Raw genomic sequence first — 20,255 nt, 5'->3', positions numbered from 1 at the left:
GGCCGCTTAGGACATAGTCATGTGATCCATCATGAGAAACAACACTCACAAGTGAAGTCCAGCCAAGTTGACAGATCTTCAACTATCACACTGGGCAAGGGGTAATTGGGGCTATAGGAAGCTAAGGGAAAGCCTGGATAGCTTTGTAAGCCAAGCTGAAGTGTTTGAATTTTTTCCTATTGGCAGTAGGAAGTTATAGGGTCAGATTTCTGTCTTAGAAACCTAACCTTGGCTGCTGTATCAAATATAAATTAGAAGGAGAGGACCAGAGGGTGAATAAACCAGTGAAGAGTTTCTTGAGGTTATTCAGGTAAAAGAGATTCAAGGCCAGAACTGGGGTAGTTGTGGTGGGGATGGAGAGAAGACAAGTAAAAACACTTAGGAAGCAAAGTAATCAGCTTAGTAATCATTTGATATGAGACGGTGGACAAGAGAGAGCATGAAGAGGAAGGATTTAGGAGGTCTCCCAGGCTTGCAGAGCCTCGGGCATCTGAGTTGTTGGAGAGACCAGGGATATCATTGAGATAGGGAAAACAAAAGAAGCAGGTTTAGAGGGAGATAATAGGCTCTGTTTGAGACATACTGCATTTAATGAGATGTCCAGAGGACTGCTAGTTGAAGATGTCTAGTAAAAAGTTGAATATATGGATCTGAGGCTCAAGACAAAGGTAAGGATTGGGAATGTAGAGTGGGAACCCATCAGCATATCTGTAGATAAGTAGATGAGGTCCCCCTGAAAACAAAACAGCGAACACCAACATTTTAGGAACAGATAATAGAAGAGGATCTTATAGGAGACCAATAAAGAACAGTAGTTAGAAAGGCAGGGAAAGCCAGAAGCAATAAGTGTTACCAAAACCAAAGGAGGAAAGAGTTTAAGGAAGAGAGAATGATCAACTGGGTCAGATACATCAAAAACAATGTCAAGTAGAGTCTGCCCTATAGGGTGCCTTTAAGAATTGGAGATGAAGTGGCTATTGGTGAGAATAGCATGAACAGCTTCAACAGGCAGAGGGTAGAAACCAGAGGGCCTAGTTAAGCAATGGGTGGGAGAAGAGATGGTGAAGACCGTGAGTTTGGGGATTCTTTTCCAAGAAGCATGCCCACTGAGGGGATACGAGAGACAGATACCTAGAGATAAATAGCTAGAGAGCCATATATTGCCAGGGAAGGAATTTTTTTTTTTTTTTTGAGGATGAGAAAATCTTTAGACTATTTCTTGGATGAAAGGAAGGGGGAAGTAAAGAATGAGAAATTGAAGATAGAGAAGAGAAAGGAGATGACTAAGAGAGCATTACCTGAGAGAAGAGCAGGGCCAAGAGCGCCTCCAAGGACAGGCTTGCTTTGAACAGCACAAGGAGCAAATACCCAGAACCTGGAGGGATGTGGGGATAAGACTGGACACTTATAGACAGCTGTGCAAATATCTTTTGAATCCTGGTTCTACCACTGCCAGGTATTGCCTTTGGACAAGTAATGTAACATCTCTTAAACTCAGTCTTCATAGCTGTGACCTAAGAATACTAAAGAACCTAACTCATACCACAGGTTTGTTACAAGGATTAAATTACATAATGATGTAAACTCTTAGCACAGTAGCTGGCACATGATAAATACTTGGGTATTTAGTTATTGTTGCTGTAGTTATCATTGTTGTGGTTGTTGTACTAGAGGGTGAAAGCAGGATATTCACATGGTTTATGACTAATGATGTAAAGAAAGATTTTAGGTCATCCACTCAGGCAATTTGGAAGACAGCCTTGGTGATCTGCTTCCAAAAGGTCACAGCCTTGAAAACCCATGGGTTCCACTCTGCACCCATGGGATCTCCATGATTTATCAGCAAGTAACAATAGCAACTGAGAGTGAGAAGTGCTAGGAATAGAGCAGGGGGGCAGAACAGAGGGGAGATTGTTAGGAACCATAGCTGAGGTAGATGGGAATAGGAGTCAATCAAGGACAAGTAACATGTTTTTATATTTAACCATATAGTATCATTTCTGGTACTCTTATATTTCTTTTTTAAATATTCAAATTCCAGCGAGTAAAATATCCCTTCAGCTTAAAGCATTTTTTTTTTTTTTTTTTTTTTTTGTAATGAGGGTCCTTCTGGTGACATTATCACAGCTTTCCATTATCTTGAAATGTTTTGTTTTGCCTTCATTTTTGCAGGAAATTTTCACTGGCTATAGAATTCTTAAGTTGTCAGGGTTTATTTTTTGTTTTCTTTCACACATTAAAGATGCCTTCCATTGTATCCCATCCTCCATTGTTTCTGATAAGAAATCAGCCATCATTCTTACTATTGTTCCCTTGTGTAAAATGTGTCTTTTTATTTCTGGCTTCTGTTAAGTTTTCTTTTCTTCTTCTTCTTCTTCTTTTTTTTTTTTTTTTTTTTCTTTTTAGTTTTCAGCAATTTAACCATGATGTACTTAGGTGGAATTTCTTTGTATTTATTTATCCTGTTTCAGGTTCACTGAGCTTAAAACTTTGAGTTAATGTTTCTAATAAGATCAGGAAATTTTTGGCTGTTATTTTTTCAGTTTTTATTTCTGTGTGATTCTCTTTCTACTCTCCTTACTGAGACTCCAGTTGAACATATGTCAGATCACTTGATATTGTCCTAGAAGTTCTTGAGGTTGTGTCATTTTACTGTATTTTTTTCCCCTCTGTCTTTAACAAGTAGATGTTGAACTTGATATGACTGGGATGTCCCTCAAGAGAGTAAATAATTAAATAAATATAGGATCTCTCCTAATTCTCTTCCTTTTCTTCAGATACTATAACCTCTCTATTTTCTCCCTGATACTGACATTCTTCAGTGCTTATAAATTGTTATTTCTTATATTGTCCAGAGTTTATAATAATTATTGGTGGAAGGGTTAGTCTAATACAGGCTATTTAACTATTTTTGGAAGAATTTGAGAATATGTTTTTGATTAGAGCTGATGATTCATCTTACTCAGAGACAATGCCTGTGCTTGGTCACCAGTCTTTATAGCTATGGAAAGGTCTTCAGTGGCTCCCTGACCTAGTTGGGTGTGATATGGGGCCATAACAGGTATGAGAGTAGACAGTTAGGGAACCAAAGGTTTTACTATTGTAGGAGAAGCATGGAACTGAGAATAAATGTGTTAAAGAGCTGGAGAGATAGGAAGGTGCCCTTTTTTCAGTCTTAGTTTTCTCATTAATGCCTATGTTGGTTGAGCTATTATGAGATATAGTAGAGCTATAGTATATGAGTGTACAGCAGGCCACTGGGTTGAGCTTTGCTGGACTTAATGCAGATGACACAGTGCCTAGTCATGTTACCTGTTGACTTCTTTTCCCTCCACGGGAAGATTAGGCTTTATGCATACATGATGTGAAACAATGTCATTATTTCAGTTATTACCAATAACATCACCATTACCATCCTTCAAGGGGCTACCTTTGAGAGACATTTATCATAGTTCTTTGCTCTATTAGGATATATTTTGGCTATGCTGAAAATAACAGTGCCTTAAATAATACATTCTGGATGTAAGTAGTCCAAGAGTGTTGAGGTGGCCTTCCAGTGTCAGTCAGGGTTCTTTAGTGTTGCTAAAACAGACATATCACAGATGTATGGTTTTAACAAACAGGGATTCATTTTTTACAGTTTAGAAGGCTAGAAGTCCAAGTTCAAAGTGCCAGCTCTAGGGACTGGGTGAAGGCCCCTCAACCTTGGGCTTCAGCTTTGCTCCTTGCTCCTAGCCCACTGAAACTGGAGGCTTCTCTTAACTTGGGAAGCTGCTGGCTGCTGAGGCTGACAAACCCAGGTTAACAAGTAAAATGGTGCAGTCCCAAGATTAGTAAGTAACACAGCAGGTCACTAATTCAAGTCCAGAAAGTCTCAAGATAGGTAAGCAACATGGCATGCTGCTGAATGAATACTCGACTACATGCAGGGTCCAAGCATGCCAGAAAGCTCAAGACCTTTCTCAAAGTGTTGTCTTATATACAGGAAGGCAGACTACATCCCTAAGGCAGCTATTCAGCTGCTCACAGTAGATTCCACCATGGAGTTGATTATAAGTCTCATCATAGGGACTAGCTACATCCAGCTGCTCAGCCACTCAAAACCAGGCCCAACCAAGTTGACATATAACCTTAACTATCACACAGGGGCTCAGGCTTCCTCTGTCTTGTTGACTTGTCATCACTACTCTGTCACACTCATCTGTATGGACCAATATGATTCACTCTCACCATGTCTGCATTCCAAGCAGTGGGTAGGGGAAAAGGGGCAGCTGTGGGTACAGCTCTACCCATGAAGGACCTGTCTAAGATACATACATCACTATCACATTCCATTGACCAGAAGTTATCTACCCAGTTGCAAGGGAAGCTGGGAAATGTAGTCTTTATTTGGGGTAGTCATGAGTCCATATACACATCCAGAGTCTTAACTACTATAAAGAAGGAGGTTACATTTAGGGGAGAGGGCAGCTGACAGTCCCCGCTGCCAATCCTGAGTGCATGCACCTGATTTTTAGCTCACATGTCACTCTACAGAAGGAACTTGACACCCTCTTTGGAGTCCATTGAGCACTGATAAGGTGAGAAATTTCTACCTCTTCTGCACATTCTGTCTCCACAGTCCTAGAGGTCTGGGTAGATATTGTGAGACGATTAGGAACAAAGCTGACTCCACAAGCCACTTATCCATTCCAGACTTAATTCCCCAGAGGCTACATTGCACAGGAAAGGTGTGCAAAGCTGGGATAGGGAGAGTCCAAGTGCTGTTACGGTTTTAGATCTTCCCAGCTCTGCCACTGATTGACAGTGTCACCTGAAGCATATCCATTAACTTCGCTGGTCTGTTCTTCCATCTCCAAGATTTGGTTTCGGTTGTGTATAAGGGTTTTGTCTATCACCCATGTTCTAAAATTGTATGGTTCCTTAACACTCCATATCTTTGCATTAAAGCACACTTCCAGGAGAATTCAACCACTTTAAATCTTTGTGGAGTGCGTTGGGAGTGTGAATGCGTAAACACACATGCCCACATACATACGTATCTACACATGCATATAATCACTGTGGCGTCCTGGAGCATGGGTTTTACTATTGCTTTGGGCTTCCTTTGGCCATGTTTTTGTACTTAGAAATCACTGCACAATTTTCCACACAATTAAGTTTATTTTAAAACTTTATTTTTGTTTCAAAATACTTTGTTTTATATTCTAGAACTATTAAATGGTGGTTGTAGAAAATAGGGAAATACATAATGAAGGAAACAAAAAAAAATCACTCATATTGTCACTACTTAAGATGCTGGCACCATTAATACTTCAGTGTGTTCCTTTTAGTTCAGGATCTATGAAAATACAACAAATAGTTATACATCTTTTAAATTAATCAAATTGGGATTACACTATACATGATGTTTCATATAGTTTGTTTTGTACTTGATGTTCTGTATTTGATGGGCCCCTCTCCCAAATCCTTAAATATTTTTCAAGAATGTGGTTTTTAGTGGCTGCCAGGATCCTGATCCTGGTACAGTGTAGCACCCTGTACTTGACAAGTGCCCTGGTTATTTGAGCCTTGTCTGATTCTTCATTGTTATTAATTATGTGACAGTGATACATCCATTTCACACTGACAGCAGCCTAGCTCCTACTCACAGACACTGGTGCAGATGAAGCCCAGAGAGGTTGGGTGGCCTGCCCAGGGTCCCATAGCAAGTGTGTGGCACTTCCTGGCCATCTGGCCCTGAGGCTGACTGCACCCTCCCCAGCTGCCTCTGCCATGTGCCAGCACACGGGGTATAGGCATGGAGTAGGGGTGCTAGCAGCCATTGGCTTCCAACATGTTGGTTTGGGGAGAAAAGAGCCAGTGAGTGGTAGGTGGGGTTTCCCAGTGAGACACTGTTCTAGGTGGTCTGTGAATACCCCCAGCAGAAGGCAACTACCTGTCTTCTGCCACCATGCAACAGCAAGCCACCCTGCTCCCTGTTCCCGCCCTGGGGTAGTGGTGAAACCAGGGCCTCATAGCCTGTGTTGCAGGGTTGAGGGGAGGCTTTGAGATTATTGAGGAGGGGCTCAGGTGCAGACTGACAGGCTCAGGCAGGGAGGCCACAATGGCTCCTGCTTCCTCAAGGCTCCCACCTGAGGGGAAGCCAGGAGATGCACATTCTAGTGACCTTGTTCCTGGGGAGCCTCCTCTCCACGCACTCATGCCATCCCTCAACCATGGCTCCTCTCCCCAGAAGTATCATCAGTACCCCCAAGAAGCAAAAATCCCACCCCTATTCTTAGCTTAAACTCACTTCCTCTGAGAAGGATGAAGAGGGTTCACTGGTAAGTGGGCAGCACACTTGGACAACAGGCATGACATAACCTTTTGCTGGTCATTGCTTATGGTCACTGAACTGTTGCCCTTTTGCCTAAGACCTTAACCTTTGACCTTTCTGTGCTTTTCTCTAACAGGCAACCATTGGGATTGACTTTTTGTCAAAAACCATGTACTTGGAGGATCGTACAGTGAGTGCCAACTTTAGATCTTTAGAACTGGGTGGATGAGAAGGAGTCCTTTGGGACCCTGGGACCCTCAACTGAGCGACCCTGAGAAAATCATGACCAACCCAAAGACCAGTGCTTGCAGAACCTGGGCCTCCCTCCCTACCCCCACTACGGGGACCTTGCTGCCCTGTACTGACCCCTCTGTCTTTGGCCCTGCCTTCCCTGCAACAGGTGCGGCTGCAGCTCTGGGACACAGCTGGCCAGGAGCGATTCCGCAGCCTGATCCCCAGCTACATCCGGGACTCCACAGTGGCCGTGGTGGTGTATGACATCACAAGTGAGTGCGAGTCCTGAGTGCCCAGAGAGGGTTCTCACAGGGGCTTTAGGACCTGGGTGAAACCACAGCCAGGCTGCAGTCTGTGTGTGTGCAGTTGCATGTGTTGTGTATATATGTATACTCCCAGGTGTGCAGCTGGTGCTCTGTGCGTGCATGTGTTGAAGCAGTGCCCTCTGCTCCTGTAGAGGGATTTACTGAATACCCTATGACTGCTCCTCTCTGCAAGGCCTACCCTGGCATTGGACTGAGGACAGGGCTGCCCAAAATGGCCTTGCCTCTCCTCCCTTATTATCTGCTCATGGCTTCCCTACTCTGGCCATGGGACCACCTTTCCTCCCTTGTCTCAGTTGCAGAGTCTGAGGGTCAGTCACTCTTTAGCCTTTCCCCAGCTCTCCTGAGCAGGACTTCACAGAGCCCTTGGTGGAAAGGCTGCCATGTAGGACCTCCTGTCTCTGGGACCTCCTTTGGCCCTCTGTCCACCTCGCTCCAGTGCACTCATTTTTCTCTCTGCTATGCACGGCCAAGATCAGGTCTGACTTTCATGTGAGCCCCAAAATCACTAGTCCATGTAGCAAATCACAGCACAGTGACCTTCCAGGTGGAGTAACTCTTCTTCCTTGAAGGATGGTTCTGCAGTGCAGGAGGCTCTCGAAGGGCCCCAGGCAGAGTCCTCTACAGCAGCTCCACAACCACTTGTGGGCTTCCTTCTAGAAGGTCCCAGACCCAGCTGTGCAGACTTGATTCCACTCTTCCCTCTTGCCCCTGGCCTCCCTTTCCATCTCTCCACCCCCACTCCCCTGTTGCTGAAAGCTGGCTCTCACTCCCAGCTTTGTCTCTTATTTTCCATCTACAGATCTCAACTCCTTCCAACAGACCTCTAAGTGGATTGACGACGTCAGGACAGAGAGGGGCAGTGATGTTATCATCATGCTGGTGGGCAACAAGACTGACCTGGCTGACAAGAGGTAGGCACGAGGGTGCAGAGGTACAGGGGACTGGGAGGCATGGGTGGTGAGTCTGTGCTTCTGTCTCTATGCCTGTGGGAAAGGCCCTTTGATATACTGGGGCCTTGGAGAACACTTGGGGCAGCACCTAGCTACAGTGTGTCTGAAACCGCTTACCTTTCACCACCAAGCAGAGCCAGGGGCAGGGTGCTGCTGTGTACTGGGCCACCTGGAACTCTGCACCTGGCCCAATCCAGCAGTGCACTGCCCCAGACACAGCAGTCCCTCAGCCCCCAGCTGGTCTCTGCCCCTGTGCAGTACACACACCAGTGTGTATGGGCTTGGAGCGTTCCAGTCCCCAAGTGTGAACATGCAGAATTTCTGTAGAGCTTGACCCTACCTCCTCAGCCCACTGTCCTTGGTTCTTTCCTGTGTCTGGATGTTAAACTTCCTCTGCAGTGGCTACTCCATCCCTGCCCTTAACTTGCAAAGGGCTGATTTACATGTCATTGAAACAAATCTGTCTTGGGATAGTGCAAATGGTTAAGCATTTGGCTACTAAATGAAGGTTGGCAGTTCAAACTCATCCAGAGGTGGCAATCTGCTTCCCAAAACTCACAGCTGTGAAAACCCTGGAACACAGTTCTACTTGCACATGAGATTGCTGCAAGTTGGGATTGACTCAAAGGCAGCTGTTGATTGGTCCACTCATCTCATGTGACCCTGACTTTAGCACATGCAGCAACAAGTCATAGACTCCATCAAACAAAGTCGTTTGGGCCTCCTAAAATGCATCCTAACATTTCAGGGATAATCTGAATTGCATCCTGCTTTATTAGAGTCCCTCTTCAGAGGGAGGAAAACTGAGCCCAGATCCCAGCTCCTTCCCTTAGTAGCTTTGTCATCTTGGGAGAGTCACTTTCAACCTGTTTTCTTACTTGGAAAATGAAGCATAATGCCATCCCAGAGAAGTGGTGTTGGCACAAAGCTCTTTGCAAATACTTAGTTGTTGTTCGGTGCCAACAGGTCTGTTTTTGAATCATAGCAACTTCATATGCCCTGATAGCACAACGGTTAAGTGCTCAGCTACTAACCAAAAGATTGGCAGTTCAAATCCACCCAGCAGCTCCATGGGAAAAAGACATGGTGATCTGCTCCTGTAAAGATTGCAGCATTGAAAACCCAGTGGGGCAGTTCTGCTTTGCTACATGGGGCTACTATGAGAACTTTACAAGCATAGACTCCTGAATTGTTAAGAATTGGGCAAGGTGGGTATGGCACAGCCCCCACACCAAGCCTGCCCCAGGCTCTGCTGCTAAGCTGGGAACATACTAAAGAAGTACTAGGGAAAGTGTCTGGTGTCCTGCTGTGTCCCTGTGCCTCCTTTGTCCTGGAGAGACTGTGTGGAGACTTGGAGTGACCTCTGATAGCAGAACCATGCCCTCAAGGCTGACTGGGGACCTGGTTTCCTTCTGCCTTGCTGAGCAGGCCCCTTGTTCCCCTCGGTTTCTGCCTCCACCTCTACCAGGAGCTTCCCCTCTGCTGAATTGATTTTCCCCTCTCCCTCTCATCTCCAGGCAGATCACCATTGAGGAAGGGGAGCAGCGCGCCAAAGAACTGAGTGTCATGTTCATTGAAACCAGTGCAAAGACCGGCTACAACGTGAAGCAGGTAAGGACTGGTCCAGGCCTGGCTTCACCATGGAAGGGGTTCTAGGCATGGTCAGCCACAGCCTGAGCCCTTCCTTGCCCTGAGAGGCTAGTGACTGGGTTGGGAGCAGCCAATTAGAGCAACTATAAAGCCACCCAATGAGGAGACAAGCTGACCTCCAAAGCTGGTAAAACATGTGAGAGGGAAGCTGCACAAGCCCTCAGAGGGGCTGCCCAGCAAATGTCAATCATTAGCCACTATGTGCAGCCACCAGTGAAGTGGCCCTTGTAATGTGTTGTCATTTCCAGCTCCCAACTTGTGTCTCACATAGTACCTTACCTCACTTTGGATGAAGGTGCTGGAAATTCAATTGAGGCAGCATTTTGGGGGACTCATGCCTTGTCATTGGCAAGCAGTCTGAGCTATGGAGGGTGAAGCAGGCTTAGAGAAGACAGTTCACCTGTGGTATGGTTAGAGCTTACAGGAGGGAGAAGCTTCATGAATCAACATAGAGAAGCCAGAGAGGAGGTGGAGTTTCAGCCAAGCCATAGGGCAGCAGTACTTAATCTAGGCCCACAGAGCCCAGGTAGCCTGTAGATAGAATTCAGCAGGTCAGTGGACTTGGGTTTGAAAATATTCTATCTTTATCTTCAGGAGCCTCTAACTGATCTTTAGCATTTCCTTCAGCAATGAATGTAGGCAACAAGGCTCAAGGATATTTGCAGTTTTAGTGACTATCACCAATACAACTCACAGATATTTTCTTAGCACTTTGTAATGTTGTTGTTGTTGTTGTTGTTATGTGCCGTCGAGTCAGCCCTGACTCATAGCGACCCCTCCTTGGGTTTCCGAGGCAGTATCACTACGGAAGTAGGATTGCCCAACCTTCCTTCCGAGGAGTGGCTGGTGGGTTTGAACCGCCAGCCTTCTGGTGAGCAGGCAAGTGTCTTAGCCACTATGTAAATACCATTTACATGTGTCATTACTTCAAAATGACAGTAGTTATTAGACACACAGCTAGATCTTGTTTAATTTGTTAATAAAGAAGCACAAAATTTGCTGTCACAAATTCATATTTTTAAATATTTTAGATATTTCAGTATTTGTTTGTTTCCTTTATAAGCCTAAGTAATTGATTGCACACATTTAACAACATTATTTTGGAAAGGAGTCCATAGGCTTCACCAGATTGTCAGAGGAGCCTTAAGCTCAGAAAAAAGTTAAGAACCCCTGCCTTCAAGGATGAGAAGGACTTAGGGAGGTCACGTGGAGGGAGGGCCTCCCATGCCAGGGTAATGGCATGGGCAAAGATGTGGTGGCAGGACGCCTAAAGCATGAGGAGAGGGTGTGAGCTCAGTATGAATCCTGGCTTCTCTGGCACGGCCGCCCTCAGGATTGCCTGGGAACACTGGGCAAGCTGCCTATGCAGCAGTTCAGCTGTGACCTTGACCTTCTGGATTCAATGATGGGTCACCTTTGGGGAGAGGGACAGTACTGAGTGGTATGGGGATGGAGGGATGCAGAGGAGCAGGAAGAGACAGTGCAAGGGGCAGGAGCCAAGAGTAATCCCAGGGTACCCAGTATGGGCCCCCAAAACTAGCTGGGTGCAGTGTTCCCCTACAACTGGACTGTCCTTGACATGGCTCCAATCATCCCCACTCCTTTTCTGGTTTCTTTTAGTGTAAGGCTGAAGCTGTCCCAAAAGGTGTGGTGTCCACAAATATCTACTGAGACTTTAATACTATGAGAGACATGAGAGTGCTGGGGGAAAGAGAAGGTGGTGCAGCCCCTGCCCTCAGGGAGCACAGTCAGCCGGCAGGCAGGAGAGTGGAGCCCCATGGTCAGGATGATAGGTGGCATGGTGGGGAGAAAGCACAGAAGAGGGGTGGGCCCAGAGGAGGCACCAGGCAGACTGAGATGGGAAGGTTGGGCCTGGGCTCACATGGCGTCTCCCCCTCTCACCAGCTCTTCCGACGTGTGGCATCAGCTCTACCCGGCATGGAGAATGTGCAGGAGAAAAGCAAAGAAGGGAGTATCCTTTTCTTTTGCAAGTGAGTGAATCAATATACTGCAGAAGCCCTTTATCCATTTGTTTATCCACTGAGCATTCTGTTACAGTGGATGGGCACTCACTGGGTCTCCAGCCCAGCCTCTCTGGACTGGTGGGCATGGTGTGGCACAGCCCTTTCCTCTCTGAGGCTCCATGGCCGCCTCTGTTCAGGGATGCAGCTGAATCTGTGGTCTTTAAGCCCCTGTCCAGCTTTAACCATCTGTGATAGTTTTATCCATCTATGCTTCTTCCAAAACAGCATGGGGGTACCAAAATGATGTATATGGAGTGATAGTGGGGGTGGGGGACAAGAAGTGAGAATAGTAACTTTCATCCCTTCTTTGCAGTCAACATTGATTTGTATGGCATGCATACAAGTAGACTCTGCACTGCAGGGACGTTTTCTGTACACAGAGAATCTCATTTCAGCATGTTGCAGTCTGTTTGCTGTAAGAGACAGCACCTAACAGGTACCTCCTTCCTTGCCCTCCCTGCTCCCTGAACTGACCCCTGCATGGCCCCTGCAGGTCCCCAGGGTTGCACACCATTCACATCATCCAGGCCAAACCTGAGGCAACACCCCATGGCTGAAATTGAGGTTCAGGGAGGTCATCTGACTTGACTGATGTCACACAGCATGTAAGTTATGGAGTTATATTGGCACTCAATCTTGCATCCTCCATGTGCAGTCCTATTCCATTCTAGGACACTGTGTTCACCCAAGGGCATTTGAGAGGATCACATGAGAACTGTTTTGGTAGGTGAGGACATTGCCCACAGACCCAGAGACTGGTCTCTTGCAGCCAGGCTGTCAGGAGATGAGGCAGTCAGATGTCCCTGCCCACGTAAGCCCCCAGAGCACTCATTGCCTGGCCTGCGTCCCTCAGCATGCAGTGTCCCCACAAAGCAGTTTCCCGTTTCCCTGCAGCTCATCCCCATATACCTCCAAGGGTAGACGACACTTATGAATGATCAGAGGAGAGCCACAGGGATGAAGGATAGCATCAGGCTGATGAGAGATGGAAGAAAAGAAACGTGGATAACATGATGTTAGGAGCCAAAGAGAAGATGACCTCAGTGCTGTGCTTCCCCTTATCCACCTGAGGCCACCTAGTTCTGGGGTTGGGCTGGGCGCAGGGGCAGGCCAGACGCTGTGAGTGGTGAGGCTGTAAGGGAAAGCCTGACAGGCTGGAAAGGAAGCTGGGCCCTCTTCAACCTTCCATGTGGAGCCCTCAGAGCTGACTGGAGACCCCCTGGTGGGCCAGGCAGACTCAAGGAGTAGGTACTGCCAACAGTCTCCACATCTCCTGAGAGTGTCTCTGGGTTGGGTGGCCACGAAGCCTCCAGTTACAGATGAGGAAACAGACTTGGAAGCTTGCCAGGGCCACCCACAGCTCTCAGTAGCAGAGCTTGGCTCCAGCTCCTCAAGGGGGAGAGCACCCTTCTGCCATACTGTAGTGTCATGTGTCACATGGGGCTCCTTTGAGGTGCTGGGAGTTTGCAGAAGCCAACCAGGAGGCAGTGTAAGAGTGAGACCCAGAGAGAGTAGAGAGTCAAGAAGTGGGTATTCTCTGTGGTACCTGCAAGTGAGGAAAATGATGCAGACAGCTTGCTGTCCCTCCTGCCAGCTTTGCAGATAGGCCAGGCTGGAGCCGTGTCTCTCCGTTTAGTCTGAGTGGTGACTGTCTCACTTGCATTCCCCTGGAGGCCCACGGTGGAGGGCACTGTGCTGGGCCCACAGTCAGCTCAGAGTCCAGTGTGACAGCTAATGTGCTGTTACCGTCCTGATGTGCCTGGTGTGCTTTGGGCCCCTCGGGAGATAAAGCTCAAGGCAGATTGTTAATGGACCGTGGAGAAAGATGTGGCCAGCATCCTTTCCAGCTGTGGGGTCCCTCATCTTGGCAGATGCACTCCACCCTTTCACACTGCCCAGCTGGCAGAGGCCTCCTGCCAGGCAGTTACTGGAGCAGGCTCTGGAGATCCCAGCAGCGACCGGGGAGACTCAGCTGCTTCTCTGGTTCCGCTGGGCAGTGCACAGGCATTCCTGTTTACTTACAGTTCAAATCCACATGTTTTGAAAATGTCTACTTTGGGATCATGTTGAGAATTGTGTGAGACAGTAGCTACCACACGGAGGCACTGCTTTGTGATGCTGTATAAAATGTTCATACTTGGCTTCATGCCTCAGCCCAGGGCTTGGGGTTTATGTCTGCTGCTTCCAGGGCCAGATGAAGGGCTGCTGCACCTCTTCTTCTTACCTAAGACATCAGGCATCCCTCAGGCAACCCTTCCACTCCAGCAGCTCCACCCCACTCATCTGCAATTTCTCAAAAATGGAAAGCCAAAGAGCCACAAAATGGCAGAGCCGCGAGCCCCCACTGGGTCTGCATAATCCGTCTCCCCTCCTGCTTTCAGTATGCCTCCATCCCATGGGGCCTGAGCTCATTCTGAACAAGACTGGCTTATGCAGAGTAGCAGCAAGAACTTGTGCACTCTGTGAAGTGGTTCCAACAGATGAGGACAGTGAGGGCCCACACAGAGGCTGACATGCCCAGGGCCTCCCAGCTGGTGAGTTGACAGAGCTGGACACAGATCTAAATGTTTGGAATCAACAGCTGTGCACGCTCCACTGATTCTCACACGGAGCCGTGGGAGCCTTTACACCCCAAATGTGGAGAGGCACTAGTGTACCAGCAGTTTGAGGAAGTTTGTGGCAAGCTGTCAGAGGCCACCCTCCACTGTTCCAGAAACCCAGAGAAAAGAGGCAGTGGGCCCCAGGTGTGCCTGATGGTGATCGTTCACATCACCCTTACATGGGTCTGTGATGGGGCCATACCTGAAAACACAGAGAAGAGGCAGATAGACTCTGGCTCTGCTGGCAGGAAAGGCTTAAGTTAAGCCTCAGTGAATTTCTTCTCCTGGGCATTATTTAGACCATGAATCCACCAGTTCTTCCCTGTCCTTTCCTATCGATGATGAAGTCTCAAGCATTGTGTTTCATCAGTATAGGATGTTACAAGGAACTGTTGTTGTTGTTATGTGCCGTCAAGTCGGCCCCAACTCATAGCGACCCCTCCTTGGGTTTCCGAGGCAATATCACTACAGAAGTAGGATTGCCCAACCTTCCTTCCGAGGAGTGGCTGGTGGGTTTGAACCGCCAGTCTTCTGGTTAGCAGTCAAGTGCCTTAGGCACTGTGCTACCAGAGCTCAGTATAGGATGTTACAAGAAACAGGTAACATTAAATGAGATCTTGAATAATGTGTGACAGTACCTAGCAGATGATCTAGACCTGCGCTACCTGGTACTGCCACCATATGTGGTTATTTACATTGGAATAAAATTAAAATTCCGTTTGTCACTTACACTAATTTCAAGTGCTCAGTAGCCTGTATGGCTGTTGGCTGCCATATTGGACAGTGTACATACAGAATATTTCCATCATTGTAGAAAGTTCTGTTGGACATTGTGGCTCTGGAAGTATCAGTAGCATTGGTTCTCCGGGTATCTGTGCACTGGGAATCTCCCAGGAAGCTTGCTAAAAATACATGTCCCTGGGCTATCCTCAGATCGGAGGTGGGGCCTGGGGACATATATTTTTAACAAGTTCCAGGAGATTTAGATTCAGTTCATTTGAGAACAGCTACTGTGCAGTGTGCAAAAGCATCTGACTCAGATGGCTCATGAGTTTTTGTTTGTTTTTGTTGTGATTTGGGTGAAAGTTGTTTGTTTTTTAAAGGCAGGCAGATAAATTCAATATGAGCAGAAGGTAATGCTGTAATAATGATCATTCTTCTGGCTGGAGCAGTGGTTCTCAACTGAAGCTGATTTTGCCTCCTTCTATCCAAGGACATTTGACAGTGTCTGGAGACATTTTGGGTTGTCACAAGTGAGAAGAACGTGCTATTGACATTTGATGGATAGGAGCTAGGAACGTTGCTAAAAATCCTTTGTGTGTGGAACAGCCCTCACAACAAAGAGTTATCTGGCCCAAAATGTCAGTGGGGTTAAGGATGAGAAACCTGTGCTAGAAGGACCTAGTATAGCCAGGTCATTTAAAAGCATAAACTTTGGGATCAGGTGGCCTTAGGTTTGAACCCAGGCTCCATCACTTCCTAGCTGGAAGGTGAGTATTATAGTAACGATTGCCTGAGGTTATAATGTTGCAAAGGGATAATGCATTTACAGTGTTTGGCACAGGGCCTGGCACATAGTAGGTGCTCAGTATTAATTGAAAAGGCTTCACAGAGGAGGCAACTAACGTGTAAACCCTGGGCCAAAGAATGAGGGCATTGTTTACAGATGGGGAGCCTGGGGTGGGGGAAGGGACATCAGTTCTTAAAGGAAGGAATAATATAAGCAAAGGAAACATGTTTGACGAAGAGGAGAATTGGTTGGCAGAGCTAATATGTGGTTGAGGGAGGGGAGGAGCTGGAGTTGATTCCTGGAAAGACCTTAAATGCCAGGAGGAGAAATCTGTGGACAATGTGTCTCTGCACCAGCGTGTGATGTCGTTGCCACCAGAGTTGTCTTTGGGAAGCCACCGTTCTGAAAGGGAACCAGGTAGAGTCAAGGGGAAGATTAGTAGGCCACGATGAGGCCTGTACCTGGGCCAGCAGCGCAGAAGTAGACTAGGGCTGCCGGGCCAGCATGGCCTATAGAGCTACTGCTGCACAGAGATAAAATAGCAGAGCATTTATGGCAGTGCATTTTACCAAGAACAGTAGGGAATGAAGAAGTAGGTACGCTTGACTAGAGTAGAGAGGACAAAAGGTAGACTGCAGTGGGGAAGAAAGGCAATTGTTTATTATCTGTTTACATCTTTATTTATAATTTGCCATGTTATAAAAAGTATGTGTGGACACATGCACAAAAACCAAGATGAAATTATTCATGTATATGTGTGTACACATACACAAGAAAATTGAGGCACAGGGAAGATAAAAGTCAGAAAAAGTCATAATCAAAATATATGTCATGACTAAGTGATTGTTGCAGGTAGCCAGAAAGTCAGCTCTGAGTTTCCTGAGAGTCAAGACAGAGGGAGGATGTGCACTTCAGAAGAAGCTGGCTTCTCATAGCACTTAAAGCAAAAATAACCATAGTCCTCATATCAGAGTACAAGCCCACTGCCATCCAGTCAATTCAGACTCCCAGACACCCTGTAGGACAGACTAGAATGCCCCATAGGGTTTCCCAGTTTGTAAATCTGTACAAAGCACACTGCCACATCTTTCTCCCATGAAGTGACTGATGGGTTTGAACTGCCGTCCTTTTGCTTAATAGACCAATGTTTTAACAACTGTGCCACCAGGGTTCCTCAGTTCTCATACAGGGACCATAAGAACATCCTAGGATATCTGCAACAAGTCCAATAGTGGGGCTTCTTATTCCACCCCCACTCCGTTCACCCTAGTACAATCCTATAGCAGACCAAAGTCCAGTCTAGGAAGAGCCATATGGGAGATAGCACAGGACCTGGTCCTCGGCTGTAATCGGATGCAAGGTTAAAACTTCAAATCACTTAAGTTTTCAGCCTGGCGGAGGCAGGGGAAATAGCCTGTCTGTGCATTTTGAACCCGATCCTCTAGTGGTCCTGATAGGTACTTCTCCAGCCCATCCCTCATCAAGGCATTGATGGAAAGATCTAGAATACAGACTATCCCAAAGCAGTTCTTCACAGACACTGCTTCTGGCAACAGCTCTAAGTGACACTTAGAGCTTGAACGTCCGTGTAAAGCAGTGACCCCTTGCCTTTGAGTTGACCCCGCGTGTGTCACAGTGCTCCATGGGTTAGAAGATCACCAGGCCTTTCTTCCGAGGAACCTCTAGGTGGACTGGGCCCCCAGCTTTTCAGTTAGCAGCCAAGCACCCATTCACTGTGTGTACCACCTAGAGTTGCAGGGTCACATATCCCTGTGCTTTGAGCTGGGAGGATTCTGGTATAACCAGAATTCCTGTCTCCCTTGCAGACCTTCCACCTCCAGTGCACTTTGGGGCAGGCCTGAGAGGCAGCCAGCTGAGGCCATGGCTGGGAGCCTTCAGTACTTGTCACCAGGGAGATTTCTGAGAAAGGGACTCTGGCCTGTGGGCAAGTGGTGATGCCGCAGCCCATGAAGATTTTGCTTTGGGAGGAGGGAGGAATGGAAGGTGGTGACTCTGCATCCTTCCCCCTGGGCCAGGCAGAGAGCTGAGTGTCTGGGTGTTTGCTGAGGAACAGCAGTAAATGCCAAGGGTTGTGCAGGGTATTGAGGGTGCACAAGGCAAGGAAGGTGGCAGCTTCTTCAACAGTCATCTTCCTTAGCACAGCCTCCTGCAGTGATCGACATCAAGCTGGACAAGCCCCAGGAGCCCCCGGCCAGCGAGGGCGGCTGTTCCTGCTAATGCAGAGCCTGACAGGCCGGCTTCCTTTGAAACTACTCGCTTGTTGTGTTGCTTCCTATTGGTTAGCTTCCTAAAGGGGTGGGTGGGGAAATGAGTTTATCAAGATGGGAGGATTTTTCTTTTCTCTCTGTCTCTAGGGATTGGGTGGGATGGGGAGGGAGGCTGGGCATAAGGGATCATGTCACTCTTAACAGCTGTTACTTAAACAACTATTTTTTGGTTTGGTTGTAATATATTGTACTTTATTAATATTGCCAAAAACTGTTAAAAAAAATTTAAATCATGTGTATACAACTTTTTGCCAGATAAAAATGTAGTCATTTTTATTTCAAAGATGTGCTTTTTGTTTTTGTATATTTGTAAACTTATAGAGAACCCTTTCCACACACCTCCTCCTTCCTCTTCTCTGAACTGCTCATCACCTCTGCCCTTCTCCCACCCCTAGCCCAATTCAGTAAAACAGGTAATTGGGCAACTTAATTAAGCTCCAGTCCCTGGCCATGTGGCCCAGACCAACCAGGCCCCATTATCCAGGCCCTACATGGTTAAGATCAAACATTGGTTGAACAAAACAACCTCTGAAGAGGCAGCTCTGATGCTGGCCACCTCTGGTGGCCAGAGTGGGACATCAGCCAGGGCCCTGAGCTGATATGAAGGCCTGTGGACTGTGAGGAGCCCAGCAGCAGGCGCAAGGGAATTATTTCTGCCTCTTCTTTCTTTACCCTGAAAAGCCTTGGAGGGGGTGGGAGATACTTGCTACAGGCAACTTAATATGTTATCTGTGGCCACCCATTGATTATAGAGCAAGAGATTGTTGGAAGGATGGGGTTCTGTTGGCAAATGGCAGGCCGTGGCAAAGTGGGGTTGATAGACTGGGAATGATGATGTAGTTCTGAAAATGTGGTAGCCAGCCTCCCAGCTATGGGCATGTATATCTGGGTTGAATCTAAGGGGAGAGCAATAAGAAACATGGTGTGATGTTGGGCCGTGTGTCACCCTGAAGCCCTCTCCTTGAGCTGGGGTGTCAGACAGGCCAGTGCCTGAGGGATTGGTCTATCTATGGTTGAGGAAGGGAAGGTTGTCAGCAGACTCACCTCCTTGAAAGTACCTGTTCTTGATTCTCAGTGGCTGAATTGCTGAGTACTATTCTAGAAAAGCCGACTTCTTGATAGCATTTTTCATCCTGCTGGCATAGTGCTATGGAAATCCTTGTGTGCGTACCTTTGTGGATATCGTAGTAGCACTGTGGTTGCCTGAGGGAATGTGAGGTGGAGGTCTCCAGAAGTCTGCCCAGGCTCCTGGGTCCTGCCTCCAGAGAGCCATCCCTGCCATTTTTTATTTGTTTCTGAGAAGGGCTCAGCCTTTGGGACCTGTAAAATCCCTGAAGAGAATACGCTCTTCTTGATTGGTGATGTTATCCCCTTGGCCAGCATTCTACATAGACCCAGATTCATGGACCTTGGCCCTACACAAAGCCAGCCTGTGCACAGTGAATCTGACCAAAATGGTCAACCACACTCCCCAGGCTGGCCTTGATTCTTCCAGGCTGCTGGTGGGCATGTCATTGATGGGCTAAATGACCATCACCGATGGGGGTATGTGTTGGGGGGGTGGTAAGCACCTCCACAAGACAAGACTCCAACAGGGTTGTTGGAATGAAGTTTGGACCTTCTCAGAAACAAATCCAAAATGGTACCCAGTAAGTGCAGCAGAACCTGAAGGGACTTACTGGTATTTGTCTAAGGGCCAGCTGCAGGCTTGCAACCTAGGAGACTATGTCACGGCTGATATTTAGAGAGGAATTTATCAGACCAAGAAGAGAGGAAGCAGGATTCCCACTGAGCATCTCTTCCAGAAGGCAAAGACCAATGTTTGAGCATTATTCTAATGTTGTGTGTTTAATTTTTATAAGTGTGTACATAATTATATATAGCTAGACCTGTGTATACACCTTCCACAAACACACTCTCACATGGAGATACATGTGTTCACTGTATATTTTTGTTTTTCCTGCTCTCAAGTTTGAACTTGTATTGTGATGACAGTTTTGGAAATTCAAAAGTACTGCAACGTGTTGAAATAAGAAATATTTAATATTGTCAAATAACTTGTGATTGTCTTGCCATCAATAAAATAATGCATAGATGTGTTAAACTAGAGGCAAAAATCGCCCACGGGAATATCTCCACCATCTTTCTATGTACTTATATGCACGGGTGTGCATGCCTGTGTGGGTCACGATCCCCCACCACCGCACACCCCTACGCGGTGCTTGTCAGAAGAGTGCTTGCTGCCCTTGCAAGGATTTACAGGAGTCCATGTTACAGCATACAGCCTTGTTGGCAGTTAGTACCATCGCTGGTGGCCTCTGGGACAGCCCCATTCCCCATTCACAGAGTGTCAG

General features: G+C 47.1%; 1 protein-coding gene across 1 annotated transcript in view; it reads left to right on the top strand.

Moving 5' to 3' along the window:
- The window catches only part of RAB6B (RAB6B, member RAS oncogene family), a 123,556-nt gene extending 105,705 nt beyond the window's left edge, over nt 1–17,851 (top strand). Inside the window, exons 3-8 of the mRNA XM_007936999.2 lie at nt 6,456–6,509; nt 6,720–6,825; nt 7,679–7,790; nt 9,347–9,440; nt 11,385–11,451; nt 17,787–17,851. Of these exons, the coding sequence (XP_007935190.1) occupies nt 6,456–6,509; nt 6,720–6,825; nt 7,679–7,790; nt 9,347–9,440; nt 11,385–11,451; nt 17,787–17,851 (498 nt within the window). The remainder of the gene's footprint in view (nt 1–6,455; nt 6,510–6,719; nt 6,826–7,678; nt 7,791–9,346; nt 9,441–11,384; nt 11,452–17,786) is intronic.
- The last annotated feature ends 2,404 nt before the right edge of the window (nt 17,852–20,255 follow it).

The sequence above is a fragment of the Orycteropus afer genome, unplaced genomic scaffold, assembly GCF_000298275.1.
Source record: "Orycteropus afer afer isolate SDZICR_OR568_19922 unplaced genomic scaffold, OryAfe1.0 scaffold00003, whole genome shotgun sequence".
NCBI lineage: Eukaryota > Metazoa > Chordata > Mammalia > Tubulidentata > Orycteropodidae > Orycteropus > Orycteropus afer.
Note: the sequence above shows the minus strand (reverse complement) of the source record. Positions and strands in the feature narration are given on the sequence as shown.